Source organism: Suillus fuscotomentosus, assembly GCF_016647785.1.
Source record: "Suillus fuscotomentosus strain FC203 chromosome Unknown F5891scaffold_3, whole genome shotgun sequence".
Taxonomy (NCBI): Eukaryota; Fungi; Basidiomycota; class Agaricomycetes; order Boletales; family Suillaceae; genus Suillus; species Suillus fuscotomentosus.
This window is the reverse complement of record NW_024539515.1, coordinates 667,295-694,233: the sequence shown is the minus strand read 5'-3', so window position 1 is coordinate 694,233 and position 26,939 is coordinate 667,295. Positions and strand designations below refer to the sequence as shown.

Here is a 26,939-nt window from a genome sequence, read left to right as displayed (position 1 = left end):
AATGCATGTACGTGTCAGGGCCAGGCCCCATGGGCCCGTGACGTAAAGGTTAACGAACGTGTTGCTATTAATACATTTTCTGCTCCGGTGCTACTTACTCCAGACCTAGATCTGCAGACCAGGAGCTTCCTTCTATAAGTTCTCCTCTTCAAGAAAGAGACGTACAAACTTTCCATGCCTTCAGTCAGGATAAAGAAGACTCCATCTACATATCCTCTCCTCCCCGCCAGATTCGACGATGATATCGAGGCGTCATTACCATCGCGGTCCATCACTGTACGCGGACAGCGTAGCATGGGCAGCCTTATTCCCAGACTTACTAATGCTCATAACGCGCAAATTGATTCTGCTCCGGAGAACAAGCAACGTTTGAGAAGCCACACGACAAGTGGGGCGTTCGAGTCTGTCTCCCGCCCTCCCATTAACCGTCAACAGTCCGGGTCTAAGGTCGCTGAGCACGTCCTAGCTTCTCGCAGGCCACCCATATCGCCTCCGTCGCTGTCACGTCACGGTTCTCCTCCTGTAGACGGCTATGGGACCATCAGGGATAGGCTGCAGGTTTCTCAGACCGACGTTTCGACCCACAGCCAAGCCGACGTCAGGACACCCGGTATCATAGAAAGCACACTCGAACTGCAGCAGATCCAGCAGCTCGACGAAAGTGTTGTCCATCATGATGATATTGTGGATCATTTGGATGCAATTGGTATCACTGATTTTCTTTAAGTATTAGGTTACACTGTTCTTATACCTCCAGATCCTCAGGTCGCTACTGTATCCAGCCTGGCCAACGCCGCTAATTCTATTTTAATGCGAGTGTTCTTCATTTTCTTCATGTTTCACTCCAGTTTAACGATGATTATATCAGCCCTCCATCGAGCTTCTACTCTCGAAAACCAGTAATTGCGTTGTTTTATCCGAGTGGACGACAAGGCTTGGTCATGGAATCCGCTGGGCATGCTCAATTTGATGACATGCATGAATCATTAGACAGACATGTCGAGGACGTTCTGACTGGTCGATCCAAGGTCAAACGTACACTCCAGGGCGTTTGGTCGTTCTTGAAAACTCGTCAGTGTATCTTCAGTCATTTGTTTTTTGATGTTTTCTCACGCTCTTCGCAGCGATAGGCGTACGTTTGCTGTATAGTAGTATGATTTATTTGTGGTTACTTACGGATTATAGATCATAACGGGCATATACGGGTTTCTTGTTGGTACGGAAATCTATCGTGCTCTATTCTTGGGTGCTGACCTTTTGCAGTGTTCTGGGGAGCTGCGCTGGTGTTATTTTTGCTAAAGTGGATCAATTTACACAACGCAAATACCCAGGGTTTTTGGGTTGAGGTATGCTCTCAGGTCGTGTGTGGTTCGTTGTTGTATATTTCCCCAAAACTTCCATAACCATTTTTCATCAGGTTTGTTCACCATCACCGGGATTGGCCTGATCCCTACGCGTGCTCTTGACACCTATAGTGGGCCCTGTGATCTTTAGTCTCGTCGCAATAACTAACTTTTGAAGCAGGAATCTGCAAAATTTGGCACTACAAGCACAAAACAACGAAGCTACGAGATAAAGCTGGTTTCCCTCAGTTATTCGACATCGATGACTTGCCCGACCCTGTCTATGACCCTACCTTTGTCCATGTTCTCACTGAACGAGAACAACGGGATTTGCATCATCGTACGTACCCAAATTTGTGGTGGCTCACGATAAGCGTGGCTCACTTTGACGCAGAGCAAGTTAAGTTTCACGAGAGTCAGACATGGTACCGCCCACATGGTACTGTGACCCACCGAGTAAGTTCTTTCATTCCATTGCATGACAATGCATTGTTAACACCATTCGGAAGGCATTTCCAATCAAGTGCGTTTTTCTGGCTCAGGTTATATCTCTGCTCAGATCCGCAATGTGCATCACAGTACGGCACTCTGGATATGTCTCTTTATCGATGGAAATTCTGCTTTTCAGGTAAATGTCATGAAAGGCGAAACTACGCTTATTCACTAGTGTTCAGGTCATGCTGTCGAGTTGCATGTGGTCTATGAACCGGTAAGCTCTGTTCTGAGGCTAAATTTGTATCGAGCTAAATATCTTTCCGCGCCAGATTTGAACGACCGGCATGGACCACAGGTAGTCTCATTCCCGCATCGTTTCTGTGCGGGATAATTTCGGCAATATTGATTTGGCGAGGTGGCCAACGGACCAGGCGCACGGAGAAAATTGAAAATACCCTACGAACAGCACTTGCGAAAGACAACTACGATGGTCTTTTACACGCGCCAACCATAAATCTTTCGACAAATTCTCCTAATGACCTCCCTGAGCAGACCAGTACCGCTGGCACAGCTGACTTAAACGCGTCATCGGAAAAGCATGATGATTGTAGTGCGATCACTGCTCCTCCAGCAGCGTCGCCTGCCATTGTAGAAGAAATGACGATACCTATGATGAAATAGACGATTGACAACACATGGGCCTACTATTGTTATACCTTCACTCTCATATTCAAGCACATATTAGATCTATGAGACCAATAGATATTGCATGCTAATATCATATTCATTCCATGGAACGCGATACGGTACATTAAGGATTGTTGAAATCCGACTACTACGAACATAGACGCGCTAAGCTCCTGCCTCATTGCCGAGACACTTTGCGGGCCCACAAAGCAGCAACTATCTGTTGCCCTGTCCCTGTTGACGACAACCATCGCCGGACATTGTTTTCTTTTTCTTGCGACAACTACCCGAGGTCAAGTGTAGGCCAATTCCCCGATAAAAGGGCCATGATAATTTAACCACTTTGTGGGCGCTGTTGAAGCGCAATGTGTAGAAAATTAGGCGTTAGCTCTGGCCCAGCGTGCGGCAGCAACCAAGTTGGCCAAGGAAGCTTCGGTTTCCTTCCAGCCACGAGTCTTCAGACCACAGTCCTGTAAAAAGATATGAGCGGTGGCTTTAGAGCGAACACTTGATATTCCACTTACAGGGTTGATGAACATGAGGTGGTCGGGAATGATGGCCAAAGTGGTCTTGAGACGCTCAATGATCTCTGCCTCACTGGGGATACGAGGCGAGTGGATGTCGTAGACACCAGGACCAATCTGGTTGGAGTAGCCGTATTGCTTGAAGGTGTGGAGGAGCTTCATGTCACTCTTCGAGAACTCGATAGAGATGACATCGGCATCGAGACGCTGGATGGAGGGGAAGATGTCACCGAAGTCGGAGTAGCAGAAGTGAGAGTGGGTTTGAGTGGCATCGGTCACACCAGCGGTGGAGAGCTTGAAGGTGTCCACAGCCCATTGCAAGTACTCATCCCAGTCAGAACGACGAAGAGGAAGCTGAGGCTTGATTAGCAGCGAATTTATCTGATCACATGAAAACACTTACACCCTCGCGAATGGCAGGCTCGTCGACCTGGATGGCACTGATGCCAGCCTTTTCGAGATCAAGGACCTCATCACGGAGCGCAAGAGCAAGCTGCTGCGACTGCAGCTTACGTGGAACATCGTCACGAGGGAAGGACCAGTTCAAGATGGTGACAGGGCCAGAAAGCATACCCTTCATGGGCTTGCTGGAGACACTCTGTGCGTAACTGCTCCACTTGACGGTCATCGGCGTGGGACGGCTAACGTCGGACACGATGATGGGGGGACGGACATAACTGTTGGCAAAACAATGAGGCTCGATCATTCAACTTTCCAATACAATACTGACCGAGATCCGTAGCTTTGCACCCAGGCGTTTTGAGTGAAGACAAAGCCGGTCAGTTGCTCGCCGAAGTATTGAACCATGTCGTTACGTTCAGGCTCGCCGTGGACGAGGAGGTCAAGGCCGACTTTCTCCTGGAACTTGACGACCAGCTCGATCTCCTTCTTGATGAACTCATCGTATTCAGCCTCAGAGATCTCGCCCTTTCCGAGCTTGGCACGGGCAGTACGGATCTCTTTGGTCTGAGGGAAGGAACCGATGGTAGTGGTGGGGAATCTGGGCAGGTTGAGGTGCTTGGCCTGGACTTCCTTGCGAACGGCGAAGGGACTCTTGCGGTCGTACATGTCAGGGGTAATGGCAGCAACGCGCTTGCGAACAGCGTCGTCTGAAGTGGACTCAAACTCGCGACGCTTGGCAATGGAGACCTTGTTGGCCTCAAGGGCAGCAGAGACCTTGGGGTCTTGAGAGCCAGAGAGAACAGCTGCGATGGTGGCAACCTCAGCCGCCTTCTCAAGGGCGAATGAGAACCAGTCCCTTTGCTGCTGGGTGAGCTTCTTCTCGGAAGCAAGAGTGACAGGGGTGTGCAAGAGAGAGGAAGATGTGGCAACGATAACACGGTCAGCGCCGAGAGCAGCGATGGCAGTCTGCGCAAACTTGATGGCAACTGCAAAGTCTGCTTTCCAAATGTTACGTCCAGAAACAACACCAAGAGAGATCACGATGGGAGTGGACTTGATGGCAGCAAGAACCTCGCCGAGCTGCTGGGGTGCACGGACGAGATCAATGTGGAGGCCAGCAACGGGGAGCTTGGCGATGAAGTTGATGTTGGAGTCCAAGCGGTTGAAGTAAGTGGTAAGTATGATCTTGGGAGAGACAGGGGCAAGCTCGGCGTAAGCAAACGCATACTGCTTGTCTAGCTCGGCACCCTTGTCGAGAACAAGGATGGGCTCATCGATCTGGACAGATTCGGCACCAGCAGCCTTGAGCTCAGACAAAAGTTGCTTGTAAACAGGCAGGATCTTGGGGAGCAACGAGATAGGCTGGAAGTCAGGAGATGCCTCCTTGGCGGCCTTGCCAAGAACAAGGTAGGAGATGGGACCGAGAACGACTGGGCGAGTGACAACGCCGATCTCCTTGGCCTCCTTGTACTCGGCAAGGACCTTGTTGTAGAGGAGCTTGAAGTCGGTCTCCTCGGACAACTCTGGGACAACAAAGTGGTAGTTGGAGTCGAACCTGAAACATCAAATTAGAACAACAACACCATTTAAGGATAGTGAAACTAAGACACGTGCCACTTCTTCATTTCACAGGCGGGGACATCAACGCCGTCAGCCTGGCGACCACGGCCCATAGCGAAGAAAACATCGAGGGCAGAGAGTCCAAGACCCTGGTAACGCTTCGGGATGGCGTTGAATGCCGCAGAGTGGTCAAGAACGTGATCATAGAGGGAGAATTCTCCGCTATGAATAGATTGATCAGATTAATAAATATCTTTGAGCTCGAAGAGAGTACTGACCTGGGGATCAAATCAACACCTCGTTCTTTGAGGCTAGTCCAGCTGGACTTTTTGACATCAGCAGCAGCCTTGATCAAATCCTCTGCGGAGAGTTTGCCAGCCCAGTAAGCTTCAACGGCCTTTTTCACCTCACGGTTTGCACCTGGTCAATCGGGATCAGATAAGTCTGGCTTGTGATGAAGAAATCTATGTACCGATGCGAGGGAAACCAAGAACACTTGACAAGACCATTCTGAATGAGTTATAGAAGTAGGAAGAAGGGGATGGAGAGGCTATGATCGATCGAGTTGGGTGATTTTGAATTATAAGTTATCTGAGTTCGCGCCTGCCCTGAGCAATTGAAGATGCAATCAATTGCCACGGCATGTGACAAACGCCATTATCTGCCAGCATTCCTCAGAAACTCGTGACCACTATGAGGCGAGAGCTCTCTCCCATGAACATGAGAGTTCATCGCATAAACCTTCTTCGTCGTCTACTATTTCGCACACGCCTAAATACTCTCTCATTCTATCAAGGCTGAACACTCACTCGCTTAGATTATTTAGCTTATCTTGAACGCTCACTCAGTAGATTGCCTAGCGTATCGGATCGGCTTTATTACAAGTCACTAGACTAACTTGCGCTAGGAGCATGACTACTGTACTAGTATCTACGCACAGGTACAAATCAGAAGATCTTAAACCGTGAAACTACATTGCGAAACGAGAACCGACGGGGTCGCTTTGCCCCCATCTTGACAGGCATGCGAGCAAGTATCGGTTCATCAAGTGTCTGCCCCTCAGATAAGTCTGCCACGTCAATGGCAGGCTCATGGGCATGCGTTTCCGGAGTAATGGGTCCCTCACTCTCTACCCCTGAAGAAACAGAACGCGTAGAACAGCCCGATAGGCTATCCCGTGACTCGTAAAGTCGATAGTCTTGTGACTCAAAGGTTCGAATATAGAGTTGTGAGGGCGTCCTGTTGACGCTCGCAGGCGGTAGGTCGCTAGGTCGCCGAGATGTAGGCGCGGAGCCGCGATAAGCCCACTTGGGATAAGGAGGACCGCCGTCGGAGTGGAAGTTGGATTTCGTCGATGAGCAGTTGACGAGGGTTGTGTCGGCTATGACTTGATTGAACACCAAATCAGTCAACGGTGCAGCGCGCCTGTGGTAGTCGTCGCGAGCAGCTTCTTGCGCGTTGTCCGACGCGTCGCGGAGCTCGGCATCGCTCATATAGAAGGTATCAAGGTTGAGGATCTCTTCTCTGAGCTCTGGAAGGCTGATTCGCGTGAACGGTTGTAGGCGAAAGATGCGCTTGAGTATGTCGTTGAAAGATTTCGAGATGGGAAGGATCTCGCGAAGGAAGTCCACGTTGTAGAGATATCCGAGGAAGCCCTTGTCCGAGGGTGTCGCAAATCGCCAAGGATTGCGACCTGAGACCATGTTCACAAGAATAACTCCCAATGACCAGATATCCGTGTGAAGCGGTGAGTAATGAGGGTACTTCATCTCACGACTAATACATTCTGGGATGTAGTTTATTAGATAGTCCACTATGCAATTTGAAATCGGAACATACCAGGACTCATATAGTATGAGCTGCCTACGCCAAATTCCTGGCTAATACGACTTTTGGTCGCTAGCCCGAAATCTGCGACACGAATATCCAACCCGCTCTGGCGACAGAGAATGTTCTCTGGTTTCAGGTCACGGTGGTACACGCCCAACTGATGACAGGCATGTACGCCGTCGAGAAGCTCGACGAATGCCCTCTTGATGAGCGGGACATTGTTCTGGTAGATACGGTTCTCGATGATGGCGGTGTAGAGGTCCCCACCTGGGCAGTAGTCGAGCACGAAGTAGATGTAAAGTTCTTCCTCGATGATCTCATGAAGGGTGCAGATATGTGGCGACGAGCTGGATACTAAGGAGTGCAATAAGATCTCACGTCTCTGGCATACGAGGCGCTCAGGGGAGAGTTCCGTTTTTGGCAAGCACTTGATTGCATAGTAGACAGGTTCGCATGGGTCTGATTGAGCATCGAGAGCGCGATAGACGTTTCCGTAGGAACCAGAACCAATCATGTCGACGAGCTCGAAGCGACCGTTGCCGACGATCTGACCTGAGAAGTTTGGGAGGGCTTCGCTATAATTCATGATGCTGATCAGTATGTTGAAAGTAACGAAGTTGTTCCAAACGAGATGCGAATTCGAAGTCGATTGTTGAACTTGCTGAGCGTCAGTACTTCTTGGTTGATGGGTCGACGTTGAGGTTAGTGTCAAGGGATAACGAAGGGATCGTACATGATTTTATACTTTCGGTTGGTCTCACTTGCAACTCCATGTCAGCCATAAATTACCCGAAAAGGTATTCCTCTGACGACATACCTGATTAGTCCAAATCACAATAGCACAAGTCATTGAGCAGTGGTCACGAGTGAGGTTTGGTTGGTCTAGTCGTCACGGGTCTAGTACGGCCCAAAAGCCTGCGGGAGTCCGGATCCCCACAGTGGCTCGTTCTTAAGTGAATCATCTTCCCACTGTCCTCACTTTGTTTTTCTCATCATGTCCGATAATCCATCATTCGTACTTAAAGGCATCCTGGATGTTGAGATCCAGCAAAAGCCAATTCCAGAGAGTGAGTCTATCCTTGGATGGTTCCTCCACGCTCGCTAAATCGCCATACCTTGCGAAGTTGACCCCAATGAAGTCCTCGTGGAAGTGAAGAAGACAGGTGTGTTTTCAGAGCCTCTTTTTCTCCCAAGGCTCATTCGGCATGACAACAAGGAATCTGCGGCTCAGATGTACGCCCCTATCTATTGTTCTGAACCAGGATACCAAGTTATCTTCTCCAGGTACACTTCCTTGTCCACGGAAGGATCGGAGATTTTGTTGTAGAGAAGCCCATGGTGGGTTAAGTTCGATAGGATCCACGGCTGAGCCTCATCGTTAGCTATTAGGTGCTGGGTCACGAGGCAGCGGGCGTGGTCTCAAAAGGTACGTCCATAACTTGCCTCCTATTCTGATATTGTTATCTTAACCTTCAACTATAGTTGGTTCCAGAGTGACCAATGTCAAAGTGGGTGACAGAGTCGCTATGGAGCCTGGCGCAACATGTCGCAGGTGCGAAGCTTGCAAGGAGGGTCGCTATCAGGTAAGTATGATTTTCGCCCCAATTTTGTTTCCTGACGGCCCCGAGCAGCTTTGCCCCGATGTCATCTTTGCTGCTACCCCTCCTACGGATGGCACCCTCGCTCGTTACTACCGCCTACCATCTGATCTCGCTTACCCGCTTCCACCAAACCTTAGTCTCGAGGATGGAGCAATGGTAAGCGGTTGGCCACATCACATTTCACTGAAATTTGACTCTGTTCTAGATGGAACCTCTTTCCGTGGCAGTCCATGCCGTCTCGAACCTCGGGGCTTTGCGGTCGAACCAGTCCGTCGCCGTCTTTGGCTGTGGACCTGTTGGACTTCTATGTATGGCCGTCGCAAAAGCTCTTGGCGCTTCCCGTGTTATCGCTGTTGATATCGTTCCTAGCCGTCTCGAATTTGCCAAAGCATATGCTGCAACTGACATTTTCCTACCTCCTCCTATGGAGAAGGATGAATCGAGAGTTGAATTCTCGATGCGCAATGCCCAGGCGATGAAGGAGAAGCTCGGAATCGCTGATCGGGGACCTCAGGCAATTGACCTGGTTTTGGATGCTTCGGGTGCGGAGGTTTCTATTCAGACTGGGATCCGAATCGTCAAGAGTGGTGGCACCTACGTTCAGGTAGGTTGAAATTGACAGCACTGAGGGGGCTATCTGATTGATTATGAATAGGTTGGCATGGGTAACCCCAATGTCAACATCGACATGTTTGTTGTCATTTGCAAGGAACTCGTCCTCAAGGGTTCTTTCCGATATGGCGTAAGCTCTTTTTTCACTCTCGGAAGCATTGTTTGACCCTTGTTGAATGAAGCCCGGCGACTACCCTCTCGCCATCGCCCTCGCTACGTCAGGCAAGGTTGACGTCAAGCCCCTTGTGTCGCACCGGTATGCTAGCTGTCGGAACAACTATCCAATGTTTGTCGTGCTAAGTGCTCTCATAGCTTCCCGTTCACTCAGGCGCGTGAGGCATTTGAAACTACTCGCAATGGCAAGAGCCCCGATGGCAAGGGGGTCATCAAGGCCATCATATCCGGACCTGATGTCGACATCAACGAGGCTTGAAAAACCACATGAAATATTATGCATTTGCAGGGAAAACATAGCACGAACGTCATTCATGATCATGTATTTCGATTATCATTCTGTCATTTGTATATTGTACGCGAATTGTTGCTGTTCAAGGAGATATGATGGGCATCTGAGATCTGATGGCTCGCCAGCCTAGTAGAGAGATGAAGAAAGAACGTACGTTCTGTCACCTGTGTATAGTAGTACATCATGATGAGCAATACAAGACCAAACAGAGGTTGAACTTCTTGAAGCTACTGTCGGCTTGTCCAGCAAACCTCTGACAATATCAATGGATGAATCAATGAAAATCCATTCATACTAAAAGTTCATGGCTATGAATTTTAGTCGTCTTCAAATTGAGACCTCGAAGCGGTCCAGGAGTTATTATATTGCTTCCTGCCCCGCGGGTATGTCTGACAGCAGTTGCAGTTGCTCTTCCTGCACGTCATAGTGACGCGCTCGTTGATCGCGAGCGCGCGCGACTCAACTCTACGGAGGTGAGTCGCAAAAATAGGTGTTGGTTGAAGCTTATAAAACTTTCTCCCCGAAATTTGATGCTTCCATAGCATGAAAAGGACAGCCATGGCACGCTCTCCAGTCCAACTTGCTACTGGCAGGCTCAAACCTTGGTCAAGGTGAGCCTGGCGTCCATGGCACTGTGTGCACATGCTCCGTCCACAATCTTATTCTTTGTCTCCGTATTCCTTCCACAACACCACAAATGGCACCTTCCGCCCTATAGTCCACATCGCCTCAAACGCTTTGAAATTGTTCTGGTATTTATACTATCCCACTGGGTTTGCTTTCGATAATCTATATCTTCACCATCCTGATCTGCATCTTTAACATGTATCTCAACGTAGACAAAGAGCTTCCTTTGTTGCCCAGATACTTGAGCACACCCACTGGCGCAAGGTCAACGCCCTTGGCACCTTCGTCCACTGGTGACCGAGTTAATATGGAACCCCCGTACCCAACGCTCGTGCTCGAACGTTTCCCATCATCTGCAGAGCTTGCACTTATTAGTTCCTGGCATGATGCCACCTCAGCTGTGTGTGGCATATATACTATTAGATGGACAGTGTTGACTCACTCTTCTCTTCCAGCGGCAAGTTCGCTTTCAGCGCAAGTCAACGCCTGATGATTGTCTGCGTTCTTTTCCACCGCCAATGTCTGAAGCGGAGAAGGCTACACTAAGGACTTCATGTGAAAATGACAACACTACACCCCAGAAACAACGGGGATTATTCACCGGGTATGCGCAACCTCGACCTGATATTCAAGTCATTGATTGATACACATTATGCACAGGGAACGGCCAGTAGATGCGCAAAAGTTTGAAGAGAAAAGGCCGAAAACATCAATGCCTTTCTGCTCCCAGAAATTCGCTCCATACGAGGCCACTGCTTTTACCACGCCCACGCGGCCCGCTTATGCTCCTGTTAATCAGCTCGCTTTTACCTCCGCACCCACTCATTCAATCGATGCTCCGGGTGATGAGCTCGATGAGGCGTCGCAGGCACCAGGAATTGACATGAATGATGGAGGTATCTATCTCACTTTCGATCCCGACTTTAGATCCTCCCGCGGTGAAGCCATCCTTACTTTCTTGTCACCAATTCCCGACGAGACATACTCGCCCCCCGTTCCTCAGCACCGCTCCCTGAGCGAGGTCCAGTTTGGGCAGAGGTCAGCGATGCCCCGGGTCACGTCTACCAAGGCCAGGATGCAATGAGCTTCAGTCTTTTTTCGGCGTTGAAAATTGACCTGTTGTAGCCGGTCTACTTCAGCTTCACTGCCTCTCCTTCATTCTATATTACTATTCACTTTATTCAACTCATCACATGGTCCTCTTGTGGCCATTCTACGCTAGCTTCACGACATGAATCCCTCGTTCTTTATCCTTGGCATTATGTTTAACTCATCTGACAACTCTAATTGGTTTCTCGGTCTCATTGATCACTTTATACTCTATGTATCCAACTAACCAATTCATTTGTATTACCATTAGTATTATACATCCATCCATCCACAATATATAATCTTATGATGACTTTGAAGCGTCGTCCACCCGTGTGCGTCTCGCGTGCCAGGGCGCAAACTTCAAGCCCACCGCTCCGATCCGCTTGCTGGAAACCGATTGCTATATTTTATTTTTGGAACAACTTTTCTCCATCTCGCTCCATCTTTTACAACATGCTGCCAAGTTCCCCGTCTCAACAATATAATGCGCTCCACAGTGGATAACATGCCGGCGGTCGTGCGTGCTTGTATACTTTATAGATATGTGCTTCAAGTTGTCTTTATGTTAACGATTACTGGTACCCCTACCATCTGACCATTCACCGATTTGAGTGATCACATTCGGACCGCCGCATCAAATGGCTGCAGCGGCCTTGTTCCGCGGGGTCAATCAACAATTTTAATCGGCTGACTACGCTACAAGACAAGTTACGTCATCAATATATGCTTTTTCCTCTACTTTAGGTCATTATCCGCACTATAGTGTCGCAAGGAAATCCTGGAAGCACTAAGGACTCCCGAGCTCGGGGACTCAGGACTCAGGTACTTCACGACTGCATTTGGCTCTAGTGCTAGAAAATAGGTTGGACACAGCAGCCCAGTGCTGTCTCAAACTTGAGTTCGTCCGTTGACTCCTAGCCTGTAGTATGGCGCATCAGTGAATTCATGAGTCCTTGATTTTGTAGCCATGGGAAGTATAAGATGATATCATTTTGCTACGGCTGAATATACCTATGTATACAGCAATAAATATTAGTTATCGGTACATAGCCATGAATCTCTGAAAATTCATTTTACCATGAGGAGTTCGCAACAAGATTACAACATTGCGCCATTGCAGCAATCAATATGCAATAGCATGGTTAAGTTATATTTGTTGACTCATGCCATGTTCCCTCATTTATGTTTTAAACTACCAAGTGATATAAGACTTTATCGTGGAAAGAACCGTTAGCACTTGTAACCTAATTTATATTCTTATGAGAGCTTCAACCAGCGAGGTATGATAGTGTAATTAGGTACCGTTTGTTGAGCAACATCATATTACCTCATTTATTTTTGACTTACAAAACTATATAGATCGGTTCAAATATTGCGTGAATTACAATGTCATCCAAAATCATGCACGTGACTATCACCTCAGCCTCAAATTTTACCTTAGAATTTTCGGACAACCTCAAATCATGTGACCAGCGCAAGTGGTTGAAATTGATTTGTCATTGTTTGCGCAGGACGGAAATTTACACGCAAGTTCCTTTCAATCCTTCTTTCACCGCTACTACCACCACCTCTCGACTCAGCATCTTCATTCCTCCCATTTGTGGTGGTCCCTCCCTGGCCTTTTCCCTGTGGTACCTCCTTGGCCGTTCATGGTGGTTCCTGCCTGGCCGTTTGTGGTGGTTCCTCCCTGGCCGTTTGTGGTGGTTCCTCCCTGGCCTTTCCTCATGGTTCCTTCCTGGCCGTTTGTGGTGGCCCTTCCTTTCCTTGTGGCCCTTCCTTTCCTCGTGGTTCCTTCCTGGCCATTCGTGGTGGTCCGTCCTTCCCTCATGGTTCCTTCCTCTGGCCGTTCATGGTGGTCCTTTCCTTTCCTTTCCTCGTGGCTCCTTGCTGGCCTTTTTTCATGGTTCCTTGCTGACCTTGGTCCCTCCTTTCATTCATCTCTCCGCTATCTTTTCCTCTTTTCTTTTTGTCCTGTAACTACATATGTAGTATTTAAATATAAATAAAATTAATTTGCTTCACAAAACGAGTGCTGAGGATGAGAATAATTTGATACTGGTGACAAAATGGCAGGTTGTTGTAGGCAATCTGTCATGCTGGCGCTTTTGGTAGTTCTGTCTAACTTACTCCAGGTAGTATCATTCTCGCAGATATCATGTAAATTTTGCAATTAGATAAAGCATTGTAAAGCTTTATATTTTCACGTCAATTATTTGATGCTTCGGAGTTGTGAACCTCCCTTTCGTTATGGCATTTCATAACATTTTATACGATAATCAGGGACGCGTCTTTCCTCTATAAGGTCAAACATAACAATGTGATTGTCGATAGCAAAATTATGCTAGTTCTTGCGATTATGTACTATATATTGTTATTTATTGCTATCTACTTTCCTCACGGGTTCACTGATGATCTACCTATGGCTGGGTTCAGCGTACGGAATGCATACTACCTTCGCGTATCAGCAAGTTCAGTGATACCTCTGTATGTAAGCTCACCTCCGTGCCTACTACGCGACCTGTTCTAATGACCACCGTAATCAGCTCTACCTCGATGAAAGACACGTAGATTGGATGTCAGACACAGTGCTACAGCATGTCCTGGCTGATCTGCGACCACTGTCAGTCTGTTTTTTTCGTAGCTCTCGTGAATGTTTCTCAGATCTTTCCAGGGTTTTGCCAAAGTTACAAGCTGAGAAAGACATCCACTTTGGTCCTGGGGCTTCGAGTGGGAGGAAGGGAGCGGTGGATGTTCATCGGGGAGGTACGGTCCTTATGTATACGAAACTGCGAATTCAATATATAATCCACTCGCAGAGACTTATCAGGCTGCCTTTTTCTTCCAGAAGACGGAACCTCATAATGTAATCATTAAGGTGCGTGCAAGCTAACTCGAATGTATCTCTTCCAAACGCATCCTGACACCCTCCAGACGCGTTCATTTGTTCCAGCACCCCCACCTTCTTCCAAGGTTAATATACCCCCACCACGACCGGAAAAGTCCAAGAGCAGAAGTGGGAAGAGAAAAAACAGAGCATCAGAGAATAAGGATACTCAGACAGCTTCTGGCCGCAAGAGAAGGAAGACGGCAGGCAGATCTCGAGCTCATAGTGATGAGGAGGACGAGGAAGAAGAAGAGGAAGTCATAAGCCTTTCAGATGACAGCAGTGAAATGGATAGGACACAGGGAGTTTCTCGAGAGACTCCTGCTACGACTCGACGTTCGCAGAGAATAAAAAAGATTCCTGTCGGGGGCTATCGTGAAGACGTCGAGGACCCTGTGGAAATTAGTTCTGACGAATCTCTAGATGTGGAGATGGCTGGCCCAACCGAGACTACCCAGCAAAACGAGGTCCCTGAAGAGGAACTTAGTGACCACGATGTCCTTGTGATGGATCACAGCGCTGAAATATCAACCACCGTTAAACAAGAAGACACAGAGAAGTCCCTGGAATCTACTATGGAACATACTCTTGATTCGGAAGCCGTCGTAATTACTCCTGGGCCAAGTCGACCGTTCATGGAGATCGACGACGAAGACGACAAGAAAGACAAGCTAGCATTGAAGCTCAAGTACCAAGGTTTCAACATCTTTGGACGCTGTCTTTGCGTAGTCGTGGAGCCATGGCCTCCAATTCGATCTGCCACACGAGCGCCATCCGTAATACCCTTAACAAACGAGGCATTAAGAGGCTCGACAATCGCACCTCCTGATTTCGTGCCTAGCAATAACAGCCAAAGAGCCCGCACGCCTCTCTTCCTGCCAGAGTTTGACAGAGGTAGAAGCCTGACCCCGACTCCTTTTCCTCGAGCAAAGACCTTGCCTCCAGTTCCCCTCTTCAATGACCCTGCCCCTGATTCTGATTCTGATGGTTACGGTAGTGATGATCTTATGATATTTAGCCAAGCACTTAATGCAGCTGGTGGCATGCACGTTGCGGCTGCAGATGACGATGATGAGATGGATGGAGCGGTATTATTCGGGGATGCAGATGAGGTGAGGGAGTTTTCGTAGTAAGGCTACATAGTCTATTAGATATCTAAACTCGATCCGTAATTTTATGCACGTCCTATCTCTCTTAATATCTCCATCCTACGTGCTTCAGAGACTTGTCTGAATCCTGCGTTTAGCATATCGAAGAGACCATGTCCCCCAGACAATGCACGAAGACGGGTTGAATAATCTAGCATGCGGCTAAGCGGTGCGACTGCATGAATTGTGCGTTTAAGCCGTGGAACATCATTTGAAAACTTGTATGACGTAGAGGCAGCGGATGAGGGTGATAGTTCTTCTGGAGGGATGTACAATCCATCCGTGGAGTATGCAACTACTTCGTCTCCATCCATAGCTGGCGTGTCGGAAGCAAGGTCCAAAACTTCGCCACCGTTTTCAGTGAGATCTTTGACAACTTTTCCCATGGTGTCCTCATGAAGAGATATCTTGAGCTTGATGAATGGCTCTAACACGGGACCCATTCCCGCTTCTTGTATTCGGGTTCGTAGAATGGAGGAACTAGCACCGGCAAGAATGGAGGTTGGGATGTCGCGGGGAAGGTTGTACTCCGTGACATGAATCTTAATGTGAGAGAGCGGTAGGGACGTATGTGGTGAATTCGATAGAGAGCTGGACAAGCCTCGAGCGATATTGGCCATAGGGTCCAACTGATCCCGGAAGGCATCTGGAGACAACAGAGGCTTTCCACTTGGGCCTAAGACAAGGTTGCCATCCCAGACCGGATCCCCCTGCTCGTCATCAGCAAGAGGTTCCATCGTCATTAAGATTTTGATCGTGACTGGTTTTCCTGCAACCTCAGTGGTCCAATTGTTTACATTGGAGCTAAGCCCAGGTCCCATAGATTCACGATAGCTGACGCGGCGGCTACCCAATTCAAAATTAACATCCCATTCGTCCCGTAGTCTCCCCTCGACAATCTCGAGATGCAGGGCACCTAATCCGTGGACAAGTAATTGGCCCTCCTGCATATCGACCCGAACAGAAGGGTCTGTGCGAGAGAGAGCATGCAAAGCCTCTTGTACAGGGTCGAGATCAGAATGAGACTTGGGTATGACGGAGGCTGACATAACCGCGGGTGGTGGAACTACTCCTCGAAGAGATGTTTGCGATGAATTAGACGAATGACGAGCATCGACGAGAGTGTCGCCTGTGCGAGTGAACTTCAAGCCTAAGATGACTCCGACGGAGCCGTACGGCAGGGACTCGACTTCCTGTGCTTCCGCAGCGTATAGGAGAAGAACCTTTGAAATTTTCTCTTTCTGACCACTGGTAACGTTGAATACAGAACTCTGACGCTTGAGGGTTCCTAGCACGTTCGATGAACAATACTCTACATAAATCGTGCTGAACTTACCGGAATACACGCGAACGAACGTCATCCATCCTTTGCGTTTATCCCAGCTCACTTTCCACGCTAAGAGGCGCAGTGGTCCGTTAGCTGACTCTGCGTCTAATCGAACGTCCATTGGGCTTGCCAGGAGCTCGCCAACGTAGTTCATTACCAATTCTGTACCAATACTTTTCATCGCAGAACCGCAAAGAACAGGCAGAATATCATTGCTTAAGGTAGCTTTACGAAGATGTGGAATGATTGCAGACATCTCGACATCAAGATACGATGAAGGTCCTGGCGGCAGGGCGAGTAGGTGTTCCATCAATTCATCAGAGTACATCGAGAGGTTTTCCAAAAGAGTTGCCCGAGCGGCCACAAGGTGCGGTATCATGGGATGGTTTGCCGGAAGGACACCGCTTGTCTCGAGTTCTTCGACTGTTCTAGGAAGGGACTGTATGGTAGAGTGGCCGTCTTCCGTCCATTTCCAAATTTCCCATTTTACCAGATCGACCAACCCTTGAATACCTGGTTCGGCTCGCATGTAATCTTCAGTACGGAAGGAAGCAATTGGCAATACTAAAGCCACGGGGTTTGGGTGCAGCCTATGGGTAAGTAGCGAGACCAATGACGACCTGAAAGAAGCACCCGGTCGGTCAAGTTTATTCAGAAACATGAGCCTAGTAGGGACACCATATCTAAAAACGACTTCAGAAACATAGGTGGTCGAAATAAGATATGCACTTACCGATCCAGTTGTCGCCAAACGCCCTTAGTCTGTGCTTCGACTCCTTCCACTGAATCAATGAGGACGACAGCCCCGTCAACAACACGACTTGCACTCTCCACCTCCATACCAAAATCAGCATGACCTGGTGTATCAATGAGATTAAAAGTCCATTTATCCCACTTGACCGGAATGCTCGCGGATTGAATTGTGATGCCACGCTCTCGTTCTGCAGGCAAGAAGTCTGTCGTAGTGCTGCCAGTGTCAACTGATCCAGGGGCTGCCAGGTAGGCCGACTTGTGTAGTATGGACTCCGTAAGCGTAGTTTTCCCGGAGTCTGTGTTTTTTCAGATTGGTTCATGAGACTCGTTCTGGCAGACGTACCAATGTGGGCTACCAGCGCCATGTTTCTGATAAGAGAAGTCTCATGGTGAGCCTCAGTAGCCAAGAAGCGTTGATTCAGGAACTTCAGCTGGCGATCCCTCACCGGTAGCCATAAGACCCTACGAAGCATGACCTGTACGCGGAATAATCCGAAGAGTGATTCGATCGTGGCCTTGTGAATTCAACAAGACCAAATAGTTTATCCTGCATCAGAATTTCAATCATTTTATATTCAGTACTTTATCTTCATAAACGCTCATGTCTTCTGATGTTCCCAACAATTTTGAGGACCGATTGCGACAACGCGCTTCTACCACTAGGAACACGAACACGCTCGAAACTATACCCGTGAACCATCAACCTCATGAAAATATCCCGAATACACCGCTTGCAGCATCCACGATATCATTTGTATTAGGATGTATCTTTTCTCTTGGTTTGGCACTCTTTCTCACTGGAGGCATCTCTGATCACTGGTGGGCCACATACCAGCTGGGCTTCTTCCTTGCCGCCTGGTCTGGCTTCCACTGGGGAGAATTCGCGGTCACAGCAGGCTGGAACCGTGACAAATGCAGCGTTGACTGTCCGTTTGTCTTTGTACCTCTGAAATATATCTACTAAATGATGTGACAGCGTTCTTACTTGATAATGGCGCTATGTATCACGTCGCCAATGGGACCGCTCTTGTGGAATACCTAATCACGTTATACTTCAAACCATCGCTCAAGGCTTACCACTATATCTCAACGATTGGTTAGCTGTGATTGGCTAGCAAGAATGAAGCTGATGAATCTTCGCTAGGTATAATCATGGCTGTCATCGGACAGACACTGCGTGCATCGGCAATGATACAGGCTTCGACTAACTTCTCTCATATCGTAGCTCTCCGCAAGCTGCCTTCGCACCGATTGATAACTGATGGTGTATACTCGTGAGTGAAACATCTTCTTGATCATACCATTACATACAGTTGAGTAACTCCACAGGGCGTTCCGCCATCCATCATACGCAGGATTTTTTTACTGGGCGTTAGGGACCCAGCTCGTTTTGCAAAACCCTATCAGCTCCATTGGATTCGTACTAGTCTTGTGGAGATTTTTCTCGCGTCGTATCAAAGGTACATATTTATTATATTAGTCGTGGATGCATTGACTGATTTCGGAGCAGTTGAAGAGAGGGCATTAGTGAATTTCTTTGGAGAGGAATATGATAACTACAGGCGAAGAGTCAACACCAACATTCCATTCATACGATAGACTTAAGAGCATTCAATCAAACATATTTTCGTCTGACGACTGGGGCCAATACTTCCAGGGTGTTCCTATGTCATAGGTAGGTCCAAGCCACTTCCTTATCTTTTGATACATGGTCGACTTCGTAGAATATATAGGTAGAGTGGCTCATCGAGAGGACACCTCGGATTCTCATGTAGTTTGAAAAATCAGAGTTTGTTCTGTACCCTATCGATGGTCTTCGACTCTTGCAAAGGTCTCGATCAGTAGTAGAATGTCTTGCGTAGAACATAGGGTTGATGGAGATTAATGCATACGTGACATGGAATTTTGTATAATGCCCAGCTTCCCTTACAAACCACAACCCGTCTACTCCTGAGTGATGGTCGTGCGGTCGGATACGTAGATACCATCCAAGAATTTACGGATATCCTTGTTCCGTACGCGGCAAGCACCCTGAATGGAGGCGGCTAAGGCAGCAGTTTAGGCAAAAATTACTCAGCAGTGGAAGGATGTTATGCACCTGATTGCGAAACATTCTCAATATCATTACCCTCGAGGATAAGCTCGTCTTTTTGAGCCTTGGACTCTGAAATATTAACTCCGCCGAGCATCTTTACGTGTCGTACAGTCTATTTCCCTTGAGCAAAAACTGAAGTAACGCCGTGGATAACGACTTACTTTCTCTCCCAGGAAGTTACGGATCTCGATGGCGTTTCCACTATCTTGGATGATAGCATTGATCGGAAAATGGGCGTATACAGCACGCATTTTGTAGAGGAAGCCCTGAGTCCTGAGTAAGCAATGAAAAACGCCCTGCATGTGAATGCACAAACCTTAGTCACACCAATGACCATATTGTTAATCAAGCTTCGGATTGTCCGTAGACATGCGACATGCTTGCGCCCACCTTGCCACACCGCGAGAGTGACCTTGCTGCTCTTCTTGGTCTTCAACACCCGAATATCCATATCGACGTGACGGACATTCTTCGTAAGGGTACCCCGTGGGCCAGTGACTTTGATAACGCGTGACTTGATTTCAATGGTAATACCCTCAGGGACCTCGAGTTCTTCAGTTTGGAGGACGTCCCGCATCTACGTGCGAAGTCAGTTACTTCATTCGATATTGAGACATCCTCGATGCGGGTAGTCAATCCATCACCATCCAGGGGTCCAATCCTCGCCAAATTTCTTCCAGGAACATAGATACCAACACCCTGGAAGTTGACCCAGTCGCATCTGAATTCAGGACGAACTCACCTTGCGATCGTTGGTTTTCTTGAGGTCGGTGGGCGGCTGTGTATGTTCGGGGGGTGGACGGAAGTGGCGGACAATTGCGAGCGGAGTTTAAAGTCTAAATAGAGACGGCTATTGTCAGCCGCTTCTTCCACTCAAACCACCATCATCGTTTCCGTTGGGCTTCGTGGTCGTGTCATTGACAGCTGAGTAAGACCGCCATTGGAAAAAACGGGTTTCTAGCGCCAGTCGATCGTTCAAGAGTTTTGTGTTTTTATCAAGATCTTTACTTCTCCTCACTTTCTGGGTGAGATCGTACTGCATTTGCGGTGACTGTCTCGCACTTCGTTGAGAATTTTTAAAAAACGACTGTCATGTACTCTCAGCCCCACATGTACGGGCAGGTGGCTTATGCAGCACCACCAAGCTATCATCAGCCTGGACCTTCTGCTTACTCTTACCAGCAACCGCCCCCACCTCCTGCGCCTGTCTACTTTGTGGATCCCAATTCTTTTCGCCGTGATTATGCAGCGCGACTGGCAGAACTTACCATTAACTCCAGACCTATCATTCAGACCTTATCGATGATTGCTCAAGAGTATTCAAAATGGGCTGAGATTGTCGCTCAATGTTTGGAAGCCCACATTCGAAGGGTGAGTCGTCGTTGATATCGTTTTTATGGCATGTTGCTGTCAGTTGGTAGTTGACACATGGCTATATCTGTTACTTTACTGCGCTGCTTTGCGGTTACCATGTACTTAGTCATTAGTCTCGTAGTAGTTTGAAAGATATCCTCGCAAGGCCTGGTGGCCCCGCTGCATGGCGGATGGAGGACATCGTACTAAGAGAATTATGTCGCTCTTCTCAACGTGGCAGTTCAGCGCTTTTCTTTTTGATGGGTTGTGTTATGGACATGAAGCTGACTCATGCTTGCCTTTTTGGTGTGGTTTTCTCGCATCGCTAGGTTCCTCCGTGGATTAAGCTCCCAGGCTTCTACTTACTGGACGCGATATCGAAGAATGTCTACGACCCGTATACGCGCCATTTTACTCCCTTCGTCATTGGTTTATTCCTGGAAACTTATCAGCAGGTTGATCAGGCGACTCGTAGCAAGATGGAAGAAATGCTTTTAACCTGGCGAACAGCCTCTCCGACTGGCAAGGAATTGTTCGGCGTCATTCCACAACTTGCCATTGAGCGTGGAATATGGGGCGGCGATTCGAATCCAACAGGGGTGAGTTAACTTCGACGATCCCGCTGCTTCAGCGGACTGAATATACTTTCTTAGGCAACGTCTGGCCAGATATCGAGAGCACAGGTCCTGAGCGAACTTGAATTTACCCTGAGCCAAAAGGAACGCGCCCTTCAATCGAATGCTTGGGATACCACTGCACAGAGGCATGTACAAATTTTGCAACAGGTAATTAACACTTTGCGTCGTCATTGTCTGTACGCTTATTTAGAGCAATTCAGTTGCGCAAGCTTGTTGAAGCAGGTGTTTCTCAAGATGAGCTCCGTCAAATCCTGACCCAGCTGAGATCTCTATCACAAGCCCCTCAACCTGCCGCGCCCGCTCCTCCAACAACAACTACATCATATCAATACCAAGCTCAGCCTGCATACCCTCGCCAAACTACGCAATCTGCATTCTCACCACCAGTATCACAACACTCTTCCTCTACTACTTATACGTCTTACGCCTTGCCGTCCATTAATCAACCTAAATCTGAACCGGTCGACTCTGCATCTCTTTTATCGAGCGTGAAATCTGCAGCTGTCCCCTCAACTGACATCGCTGGACTTTACAGTGCTCTTTTAAAGGCCGGCATTGTGGCTGGCACTGGTACGCCCGTTGGTGCCGGAGCGACCGCCACTTCTGAGGACACTGTTACATCGTCATCTGAAAACATGAGTCGGGATGCTGCAAGAGCATATCGCCAATCAGTGTTATCGCAGAACATCAGGCTAACGAACGCTGATATCACAAGGTATGGTTGATACCCTTTCGCTGCTGATCAGTGTTAATCTAGTAATGCAGAAAACGTCCTAATATTGACCGTTTGTTGTATGATCGATTACCCGCCCAGTGTAAGCAGTGTGGTGTCAGATTTTCGGATGATACACTAGGAAAGAAAGAGATGGAGGATCATCTTGACATGCACTTCAGACAAAATCGTAAAGCAAATCAGAGCCTTGGTCGTGGACATAGTCGCAGTTGGTTTGTCGACCTTGATGTACGATTTCCCTTTTTGTTGGACCCCAAGCATGCTAACCGTCTTTTGCAGGATTGGGTTCACGAGGGTCGTGTAGATGTGAAGGGTAAAGGCCGTGCTGACGGCCCTCGGCCTACGACCAATAAGGCTGCGCTTGCAGTAGATGCAGCACGGCGTGATGCTGAGCTGCGCACGCAGTTCGTTGTTGTGCCATCGGGCGACGAAGCGAAGTCCTTGTCTTGTCCCATATGTAAAGAGACTCTGAAGACAGAGTTCCTAGAGGATGACGAGGAGTGGGTCTGGAAGAATGCTGTCAGAAAGGATGATAAGGTGCGTATCGGCTCGTCCATGATGAGTATCTTAATAACGTATTGGCCTAGATATATCACGCAACATGTTATGCTGAAGCTATGGGTTCGATGCATACTCTGGCTTCAAGATTACGCCAAGATACAACCAGTCGGAGCAGGTCTGGCACGCCAGATGCTTCTAGAGCTACTCCCCAAAAGGGCAACTCAAGTGTACGGTCTTCCCAGTCTCGGTCACCCGACTCTAAACGCGCTACACTCAAGCGCAAGGCGAGTATCGATGATTGCAGTCAATCCTCTGTCAAAATGGAGAGTAATGGAACACCGCCTATGAAGAAGATGGCGCTTGCACCCTGAGAGTTGCATTATAGATTTCCACATCTTTATTGGAGTACTTATTGAGCATCATCACATGTATTAAACAAACGCATATCATATACATCATGATTGAATTGACTATAATTGCGAAGTGCCCGAGTTTTCCAAACAACCACTCCAACAGAATGTCATTGTATTGTCATTGTTATAAATTAGTTGCAAAAGCCGGTTAGCACATAGTCTTTGTTCCACGCGTTTTCCGCATTCCCCAAGAAAACTCGGTTTTGTCACTCTTGACTGCATGAACAACTCAATCAACGACCAGTACGTTCTATCCGATGTCATTTTCTAACCTTTTGTCACTACAGCAACCTGGTTTTGGGGATGGAGATTTCAAGCACAGTGAGGACCCTATCGCTCATCACTCATTCAAGTTCCAATGTCCCTTACTACGCGAAATCGCAGCCCCGTCTCCCCCGAGTACTCATCTATTTGAAACGCTGAAGAGTATCGACGAATTCTCAAACAGCCTAACTCTAAGAGATGTCGAAATGCAGGTACGCTATCACGCCTGCTTGGTCTGTCCCAACAGACCTCGTATTGATTGTTTGCACGCCACCTCTAGGCTCCTCTATCGGAGGAACTGACCGTCGTCGTCCTTGACACGAACATACTACTGGAATATCTTGATGTAATACAAGTATTCGTCACGGAGGTTGAAGAGCGGGGATTGCCTGTATTGATCATTATCCCGGGCGTTGTGATTTACGAGCTTGATGGGTGAGTGTGGTGGTAAATCGCATAAATCTGTATGAAGAGCGCTCACCTGATGATCGGTTGCTAGGCAGAAGAATCGCGAGAGGCTCTCTTGGTTTGCCCGTAGAGCATCATCATGGTTGCTGAAAAAGGTGAAGGAACGAAGGTCGGTCAAAGGCCAGGCCTTGAACGAGACGTGCAAAGCCTCAGGAAATTGGAAAAAGAGGGACCTGGATGCCGTACTGGTAAGTCTTGTTATAAGTCCTTGCTCCATCTTTGATGATGATTTGGATGGTAGGAATTTGGTTCAGAGCGTAGCAACGACAGTTTGATCATCGATTGCTGCAAATATTTCCTACGACAACGGCGAACATTTTTGTGTAGCAAAGACAAGCTTTTAATCGTGGAAGCCGAAAGTGAATGTAGGTATATGAATATGATCTGTCATGTGCAAAGTTCTCATACGTAACCGACGCGGGAAGTTGTGTTGACAATATCACCCAGTCGGAACACATTTTCTAGCCAGGATATTGCTGAAGCTCTCTTTGGGGCTGAGGCTGCTGCTCGCTTCAAGTTCAGCAAATATCATGCAACTTATCAAAATTCATTGGAGAATTTGATACAAGTGACACCTGCACCAGAGCAAGACGATGACGTAATGGATGTCGACGATGATGCCTCTTCTGTACCTCAGCTTCTACAGCCAAGCCACTCGCTAGATCTCCTCCACGTGCAAGTGATCGATTATTTCACGGGGTTGCTTCTGGAACTAGTTGCTCGTGTAGCAGGCCCTGACGTGCGGAGTTTTGGCTGCAGCAACTCAGCATCGAAACACGCGCCTTCCTATTCAAGAAAGAATTTTGCAACGTGGGGTGCTGTAGATTGTTTGGACTACCTAGGCGCGAAGAAAAGGCTGCCAAGGACTAGTCCACGGGTGGACACCTTCATGACACGGCCATACGAAGGTGTGGGGGCACGGAGAGGTCAAGACTGGTCCCGACGGGATTGGGAGACGGCGTTAAAGGGGTTGAGGGAAATAGGCAATGACTGGCAAGAAGGATCTATTCGTGAGTCAGTGCCTGCCGCCGAACTTCACATCAGCCGTGTATTTGCGATGCCGATGCGGCCAACGGGGCTGTGACCGAAGTCTCCCATGAATCGCCCCGTAAGACTAATGCATCATGAGATAAGCAGACCGTAGGCATGAGGCTATGGTAGAATCAGAATGTGTAAATGTTGACTTGACACAATGTTTCAATCATGGTCCAAATTTGGCAAGGGTGAAATGAACCTTCTGTTCTCGGTTGCGTTCTTGTTTGGCAAGTTTCTCCTCTTTACTCTATTTTTCCTTCTTCTTCCTGTCTCCCTCATGGCAAAACGACGTACACTTTATATTCTCCTTATTCTCCTTGCTCTTGTTCTATCCGGCACCGTCGTCGTCTTGTCTTCCATCTCTTACTACCTCTACATCAATGCCGCAGCATATATTCCAGACAGGGAGGTCCCAGTGTTAAGCAACACAACACGCTGGAATGCAACGGAACATGGAAAGCTTGAGAGGATACCTCGTATTATCCACCAGACTTGGAAGTCGGAGACGCTTCCAGCTGATTGGAAACTCCTCTCTGAGGCATGTCGAAACATGATGTCCGACTAGTCCGTATCCGTCTCATCTCCGCCACTCAAAGTCCTCATCATTATTCTAACAGCGACTACATGCTCTGGACTGACGCCAGCTCCCGCGAGTTTATCGCAGAGTACTACCCCTGGTTTCTTGATACGTTCGACGACTACGAGTTTGCGATTCAACGAGTTGATGCTATTCGTTATTTCATCCTTTATCACTATGGGGGAATATATCTCGACCTTGACGTTGGATGCCTGCGACCTCTGGATCCCTTATTGATATATCCCGTCATTTTACCCAAGACCATTCCTGTCGGCGTTTCCAATGACCTCATGTTTGCTGAAAAGGGTCATCCTTTCCTCTCCCAGACTATCCACAACCTTGTCACGTTTGATCATTCTTGGATATTAAACTATCCCACCGTCATGTTCTCCACAGGACCCATGTTCCTCTCTTTTCAGTACAGCCTTTACACGGCGTCACATCCTATCACGCCGTACGAACCAGGAGATGTTCGAATCCTCCCCAAATCTCTCTACGGCAAGAACGCCAAACCAGAAGAAGCTCCCCATTCATTCTTCGCCCATTATTACGGTAGCAGCTGGCATGCCAACGATGCTGCATTAATCAGCTTCTTGAATACGTGGGGGAAAGGATTGTTGTGGTTGGGTTTGGCCATACTAGTCTATGGGATCTACAAGCTCACGGTCCCTAGCAAGCAACGAAAGTATAGCCTCAGGAGAATTGGAGGATATGATGTCCTTTTGCCTAGGTGGACTCAGCGCAATGGGCGCTGGCATATCGACATGCGGTGGTCTTTCCTTCCAGCGTCTGGTGCTTCTACGCAACCATCATCTCCCATCAATTCCGCTCCCCAGTCGCCGTTGGACGAACATGTTTCATTACTGCCCCTTCCCTTTGAGTTGAGACCGGACTCACCCGTACCCTCCGACATTTCATCTTCTGTGGACATATTTCCGACGTCAAGTTATCGCGCGCCATCATCTATTCTTGATGTTGTGCGTCGCGTGCGAGACCGTGCCACGGGTTATTTGAATCTATCTCGAGAGCCGCCTGCGTTGCCACGCGCCCCATCTCGCGGTCGGAGGCAACGGTCCAGAGGAGTCATGTTCTTCCTCCCGGCTATCTTTACTCAATCCCAGAATATGGACATTCTCACGCGCAGCCCGCCTCCACAACCATCTTCTGGACGGAATTTGCCCCCTTCTTCTCAGTTACCCCTTGAGAAGCTTTGGCGAGGGGCTGAGAGTAGAGTTGGAGATGAATCAGCCGAGTTTCATCAGGGCTGCTCTCAATCACCTCGGCCACCGTTGGAGAATCGTCTTCCGCATTCGTCTTCAAGTCCGCTTATTGATCTCGAACAGCAAAATTCATAGCATTGCGATGAAACACTTGACTTTATTTGATGCTACTCACACTACTCTAGTAAAAACGCTATTGAACCCTGCTTCACCTATGGCTGTGGAACGCGTTTAGATACCAAATTCTGCTTTTGAATGATGATTTCTACGTATATTTCTTTGATATATTGCATGGGACATGACCTGATAATACCTACACGGCTGTCTTCTCAGGTGGCGGTTTGCAACATT

At 48.2% G+C, this 26,939-nt stretch overlaps 13 protein-coding genes across 13 annotated transcripts; 9 read left to right on the top strand and 4 right to left on the bottom strand.

The window, feature by feature from the left end:
- The first annotated feature begins 76 nt into the window (after nt 1–76).
- Nucleotides 77–2,645, top strand: F5891DRAFT_355551 (uncharacterized protein). Its single transcript, XM_041371504.1, has 13 exons — nt 77–706; nt 758–812; nt 869–1,071; nt 1,125–1,132; nt 1,186–1,216; nt 1,264–1,368; nt 1,418–1,474; nt 1,525–1,683; nt 1,738–1,799; nt 1,853–1,866; nt 1,923–1,971; nt 2,018–2,052; nt 2,108–2,645. The coding sequence occupies exons 1-13, from the start codon at nt 175–177 to the stop codon at nt 2,457–2,459; spliced, it is 1,662 nt and encodes a 553-aa protein (XP_041232667.1). The 5' UTR covers nt 77–174; the 3' UTR covers nt 2,460–2,645.
- On the bottom strand, nt 2,539–5,625 carry F5891DRAFT_1000001 (cobalamin-independent synthase). Its single transcript, XM_041360084.1, has 7 exons — nt 5,424–5,625; nt 5,230–5,371; nt 5,006–5,173; nt 3,720–4,946; nt 3,393–3,666; nt 2,990–3,343; nt 2,539–2,935 (listed from the first exon to the last, which is right to left on the bottom strand). Exons 1-7 carry the CDS (start codon nt 5,458–5,460, stop codon nt 2,843–2,845), a joined length of 2,295 nt encoding a protein of 764 aa, XP_041232666.1. The 5' UTR covers nt 5,461–5,625; the 3' UTR covers nt 2,539–2,842.
- On the bottom strand, nt 5,626–7,640 carry F5891DRAFT_1169368 (serine/threonine protein kinase, negative regulator of sexual conjugation and meiosis). The gene is made up of 3 exons (XM_041365484.1): nt 7,599–7,640; nt 6,791–7,541; nt 5,626–6,737 (listed from the first exon to the last, which is right to left on the bottom strand). Exons 2-3 carry the CDS (start codon nt 7,365–7,367, stop codon nt 5,899–5,901), a joined length of 1,416 nt encoding a protein of 471 aa, XP_041232665.1. The 5' UTR covers nt 7,368–7,541; nt 7,599–7,640; the 3' UTR covers nt 5,626–5,898.
- F5891DRAFT_999996 (chaperonin 10-like protein) lies at nt 7,641–9,690 on the top strand. Its single transcript, XM_041378593.1, has 11 exons — nt 7,641–7,848; nt 7,906–7,944; nt 7,998–8,014; nt 8,066–8,119; nt 8,171–8,207; nt 8,264–8,364; nt 8,413–8,538; nt 8,588–8,986; nt 9,038–9,124; nt 9,177–9,250; nt 9,307–9,690. Exons 1-11 carry the CDS (start codon nt 7,776–7,778, stop codon nt 9,425–9,427), a joined length of 1,128 nt encoding a protein of 375 aa, XP_041232664.1. The 5' UTR covers nt 7,641–7,775; the 3' UTR covers nt 9,428–9,690.
- Nucleotides 9,691–10,194: 504 nt separating this feature from the next.
- On the top strand, nt 10,195–11,327 carry F5891DRAFT_355423 (uncharacterized protein). Its single transcript, XM_041371502.1, has 3 exons — nt 10,195–10,487; nt 10,543–10,691; nt 10,748–11,327. The coding sequence occupies exons 1-3, from the start codon at nt 10,284–10,286 to the stop codon at nt 11,169–11,171; spliced, it is 777 nt and encodes a 258-aa protein (XP_041232663.1). The 5' UTR covers nt 10,195–10,283; the 3' UTR covers nt 11,172–11,327.
- A 1,320-nt stretch (nt 11,328–12,647) lies between these two features.
- On the top strand, nt 12,648–13,205 carry F5891DRAFT_999988 (uncharacterized protein; the record flags this gene model as incomplete). The annotated part of the gene is made up of 1 exon (XM_041378592.1): nt 12,648–13,205. A coding segment is annotated over exon 1 (278 nt), but the record flags the coding sequence as incomplete, so codon positions are not given.
- Nucleotides 13,206–13,598: 393 nt separating this feature from the next.
- On the top strand, nt 13,599–15,193 carry F5891DRAFT_940374 (uncharacterized protein; the record flags this gene model as incomplete). The annotated part of the gene is made up of 5 exons (XM_041374279.1): nt 13,599–13,667; nt 13,723–13,799; nt 13,851–13,942; nt 13,996–14,054; nt 14,111–15,193. The coding sequence occupies 5 exons, from the start codon at nt 13,599–13,601 to the stop codon at nt 15,191–15,193; spliced, it is 1,380 nt and encodes a 459-aa protein (XP_041232661.1).
- Nucleotides 15,194–15,237: 44 nt separating this feature from the next.
- On the bottom strand, nt 15,238–17,764 carry F5891DRAFT_1125007 (P-loop containing nucleoside triphosphate hydrolase protein; the record flags this gene model as incomplete). Its single annotated transcript, XM_041363937.1, has 4 exons — nt 15,238–16,499; nt 16,548–17,221; nt 17,272–17,587; nt 17,635–17,764. 4 exons carry the CDS (start codon nt 17,762–17,764, stop codon nt 15,238–15,240), a joined length of 2,382 nt encoding a protein of 793 aa, XP_041232660.1.
- An 80-nt stretch (nt 17,765–17,844) lies between these two features.
- On the top strand, nt 17,845–18,933 carry F5891DRAFT_999981 (Isoprenylcysteine carboxyl methyltransferase family-domain-containing protein). The gene is made up of 5 exons (XM_041378591.1): nt 17,845–18,217; nt 18,268–18,387; nt 18,436–18,565; nt 18,621–18,751; nt 18,802–18,933. The coding sequence occupies exons 1-5, from the start codon at nt 17,893–17,895 to the stop codon at nt 18,888–18,890; spliced, it is 795 nt and encodes a 264-aa protein (XP_041232659.1). The 5' UTR covers nt 17,845–17,892; the 3' UTR covers nt 18,891–18,933.
- Nucleotides 18,934–20,192, bottom strand: F5891DRAFT_999977 (ribosomal protein L6). The gene is made up of 4 exons (XM_041378590.1): nt 19,703–20,192; nt 19,548–19,652; nt 19,390–19,498; nt 18,934–19,336 (listed from the first exon to the last, which is right to left on the bottom strand). Exons 1-4 carry the CDS (start codon nt 19,961–19,963, stop codon nt 19,236–19,238), a joined length of 576 nt encoding a protein of 191 aa, XP_041232658.1. The 5' UTR covers nt 19,964–20,192; the 3' UTR covers nt 18,934–19,235.
- Nucleotides 20,190–23,084, top strand: F5891DRAFT_999974 (uncharacterized protein). Its single transcript, XM_041378589.1, has 7 exons — nt 20,190–20,757; nt 21,069–21,338; nt 21,393–21,524; nt 21,578–22,092; nt 22,143–22,338; nt 22,390–22,647; nt 22,698–23,084. Exons 1-7 carry the CDS (start codon nt 20,479–20,481, stop codon nt 22,980–22,982), a joined length of 1,935 nt encoding a protein of 644 aa, XP_041232657.1. The 5' UTR covers nt 20,190–20,478; the 3' UTR covers nt 22,983–23,084.
- F5891DRAFT_999971 (PIN domain-containing protein) lies at nt 23,009–24,969 on the top strand. The gene is made up of 6 exons (XM_041378588.1): nt 23,009–23,345; nt 23,409–23,500; nt 23,569–23,723; nt 23,788–23,944; nt 23,998–24,121; nt 24,182–24,969. Exons 1-6 carry the CDS (start codon nt 23,282–23,284, stop codon nt 24,838–24,840), a joined length of 1,251 nt encoding a protein of 416 aa, XP_041232656.1. The 5' UTR covers nt 23,009–23,281; the 3' UTR covers nt 24,841–24,969.
- Nucleotides 24,970–25,068: 99 nt separating this feature from the next.
- F5891DRAFT_939616 (glycosyltransferase family 32 protein) lies at nt 25,069–26,723 on the top strand (the record flags this gene model as incomplete). The annotated part of the gene is made up of 2 exons (XM_041374239.1): nt 25,069–25,355; nt 25,409–26,723. The coding sequence occupies 2 exons, from the start codon at nt 25,069–25,071 to the stop codon at nt 26,721–26,723; spliced, it is 1,602 nt and encodes a 533-aa protein (XP_041232655.1).
- Between the last annotated feature and the right edge of the window lie 216 nt (nt 26,724–26,939).

Excerpts from the sequence above, each read along its gene's own strand:
- F5891DRAFT_355551 (XM_041371504.1), top strand. The coding sequence starts at position 175 with ATGCCTTCAGTCAGGATAAAGAAGACTCCATCTACATATCCTCTCCTC. Across the intron at positions 813-868 it reads GCCGCTAATTCTATTTTAAT|CCCTCCATCGAGCTTCTACT; the intron begins GCGAGTGTTCTT and ends TGATTATATCAG. Across the intron at positions 1,972-2,017 it reads ATGGAAATTCTGCTTTTCAG|GTCATGCTGTCGAGTTGCAT; the intron begins GTAAATGTCATG and ends ACTAGTGTTCAG.
- F5891DRAFT_1000001 (XM_041360084.1), bottom strand. The coding sequence starts at position 5,460 with ATGGTCTTGTCAAGTGTTCTTGGTTTCCCTCGCATCG. Across the intron at positions 5,372-5,423 it reads TCTTGGTTTCCCTCGCATCG|GTGCAAACCGTGAGGTGAAA; the intron begins GTACATAGATTT and ends CCGATTGACCAG. Across the intron at positions 5,174-5,229 it reads GGTGTTGATTTGATCCCCAG|CGGAGAATTCTCCCTCTATG; the intron begins GTCAGTACTCTC and ends ATCTATTCATAG.
- F5891DRAFT_1169368 (XM_041365484.1), bottom strand. The coding sequence starts at position 7,367 with ATGAATTATAGCGAAGCCCTCCCAAACTTCTCAGGTCAGATCGTCGGC. Across the intron at positions 6,738-6,790 it reads CTCATACTATATGAGTCCTG|AATGTATTAGTCGTGAGATG; the intron begins GTATGTTCCGAT and ends ACTACATCCCAG.
- F5891DRAFT_999996 (XM_041378593.1), top strand. The coding sequence starts at position 7,776 with ATGTCCGATAATCCATCATTCGTACTTAAAGGCATCCTGGATGTTGAG. Across the intron at positions 8,365-8,412 it reads GCAAGGAGGGTCGCTATCAG|CTTTGCCCCGATGTCATCTT; the intron begins GTAAGTATGATT and ends GGCCCCGAGCAG. Across the intron at positions 8,987-9,037 it reads GTGGTGGCACCTACGTTCAG|GTTGGCATGGGTAACCCCAA; the intron begins GTAGGTTGAAAT and ends GATTATGAATAG.
- F5891DRAFT_355423 (XM_041371502.1), top strand. The coding sequence starts at position 10,284 with ATGTATCTCAACGTAGACAAAGAGCTTCCTTTGTTGCCCAGATACTTG. Across the intron at positions 10,488-10,542 it reads GGCATGATGCCACCTCAGCT|CGGCAAGTTCGCTTTCAGCG; the intron begins GTGTGTGGCATA and ends CTTCTCTTCCAG. Across the intron at positions 10,692-10,747 it reads CAACGGGGATTATTCACCGG|GGAACGGCCAGTAGATGCGC; the intron begins GTATGCGCAACC and ends CATTATGCACAG.
- F5891DRAFT_999981 (XM_041378591.1), top strand. The coding sequence starts at position 17,893 with ATGTCTTCTGATGTTCCCAACAATTTTGAGGACCGATTGCGACAACGC. Across the intron at positions 18,218-18,267 it reads TGACAAATGCAGCGTTGACT|CGTTCTTACTTGATAATGGC; the intron begins GTCCGTTTGTCT and ends ATGATGTGACAG. Across the intron at positions 18,388-18,435 it reads CCACTATATCTCAACGATTG|GTATAATCATGGCTGTCATC; the intron begins GTTAGCTGTGAT and ends AATCTTCGCTAG.
- F5891DRAFT_999977 (XM_041378590.1), bottom strand. The coding sequence starts at position 19,963 with ATGCGGGACGTCCTCCAAACTGAAGAACTCGAGGTCCCTGAGGGTATT. Across the intron at positions 19,499-19,547 it reads GTAACTTCCTGGGAGAGAAA|ACTGTACGACACGTAAAGAT; the intron begins GTAAGTCGTTAT and ends CAAGGGAAATAG. Across the intron at positions 19,337-19,389 it reads TGAGAATGTTTCGCAATCAG|CCGCCTCCATTCAGGGTGCT; the intron begins GTGCATAACATC and ends CTGCTGCCTTAG.
- F5891DRAFT_999974 (XM_041378589.1), top strand. The coding sequence starts at position 20,479 with ATGTACTCTCAGCCCCACATGTACGGGCAGGTGGCTTATGCAGCACCA. Across the intron at positions 22,339-22,389 it reads GTTGGTTTGTCGACCTTGAT|GATTGGGTTCACGAGGGTCG; the intron begins GTACGATTTCCC and ends CGTCTTTTGCAG. Across the intron at positions 22,648-22,697 it reads CTGTCAGAAAGGATGATAAG|ATATATCACGCAACATGTTA; the intron begins GTGCGTATCGGC and ends GTATTGGCCTAG.
- F5891DRAFT_999971 (XM_041378588.1), top strand. The coding sequence starts at position 23,282 with ATGTCATTTTCTAACCTTTTGTCACTACAGCAACCTGGTTTTGGGGAT. Across the intron at positions 23,945-23,997 it reads GGGACCTGGATGCCGTACTG|GAATTTGGTTCAGAGCGTAG; the intron begins GTAAGTCTTGTT and ends TTTGGATGGTAG. Across the intron at positions 24,122-24,181 it reads CGTGGAAGCCGAAAGTGAAT|TTGTGTTGACAATATCACCC; the intron begins GTAGGTATATGA and ends CGACGCGGGAAG.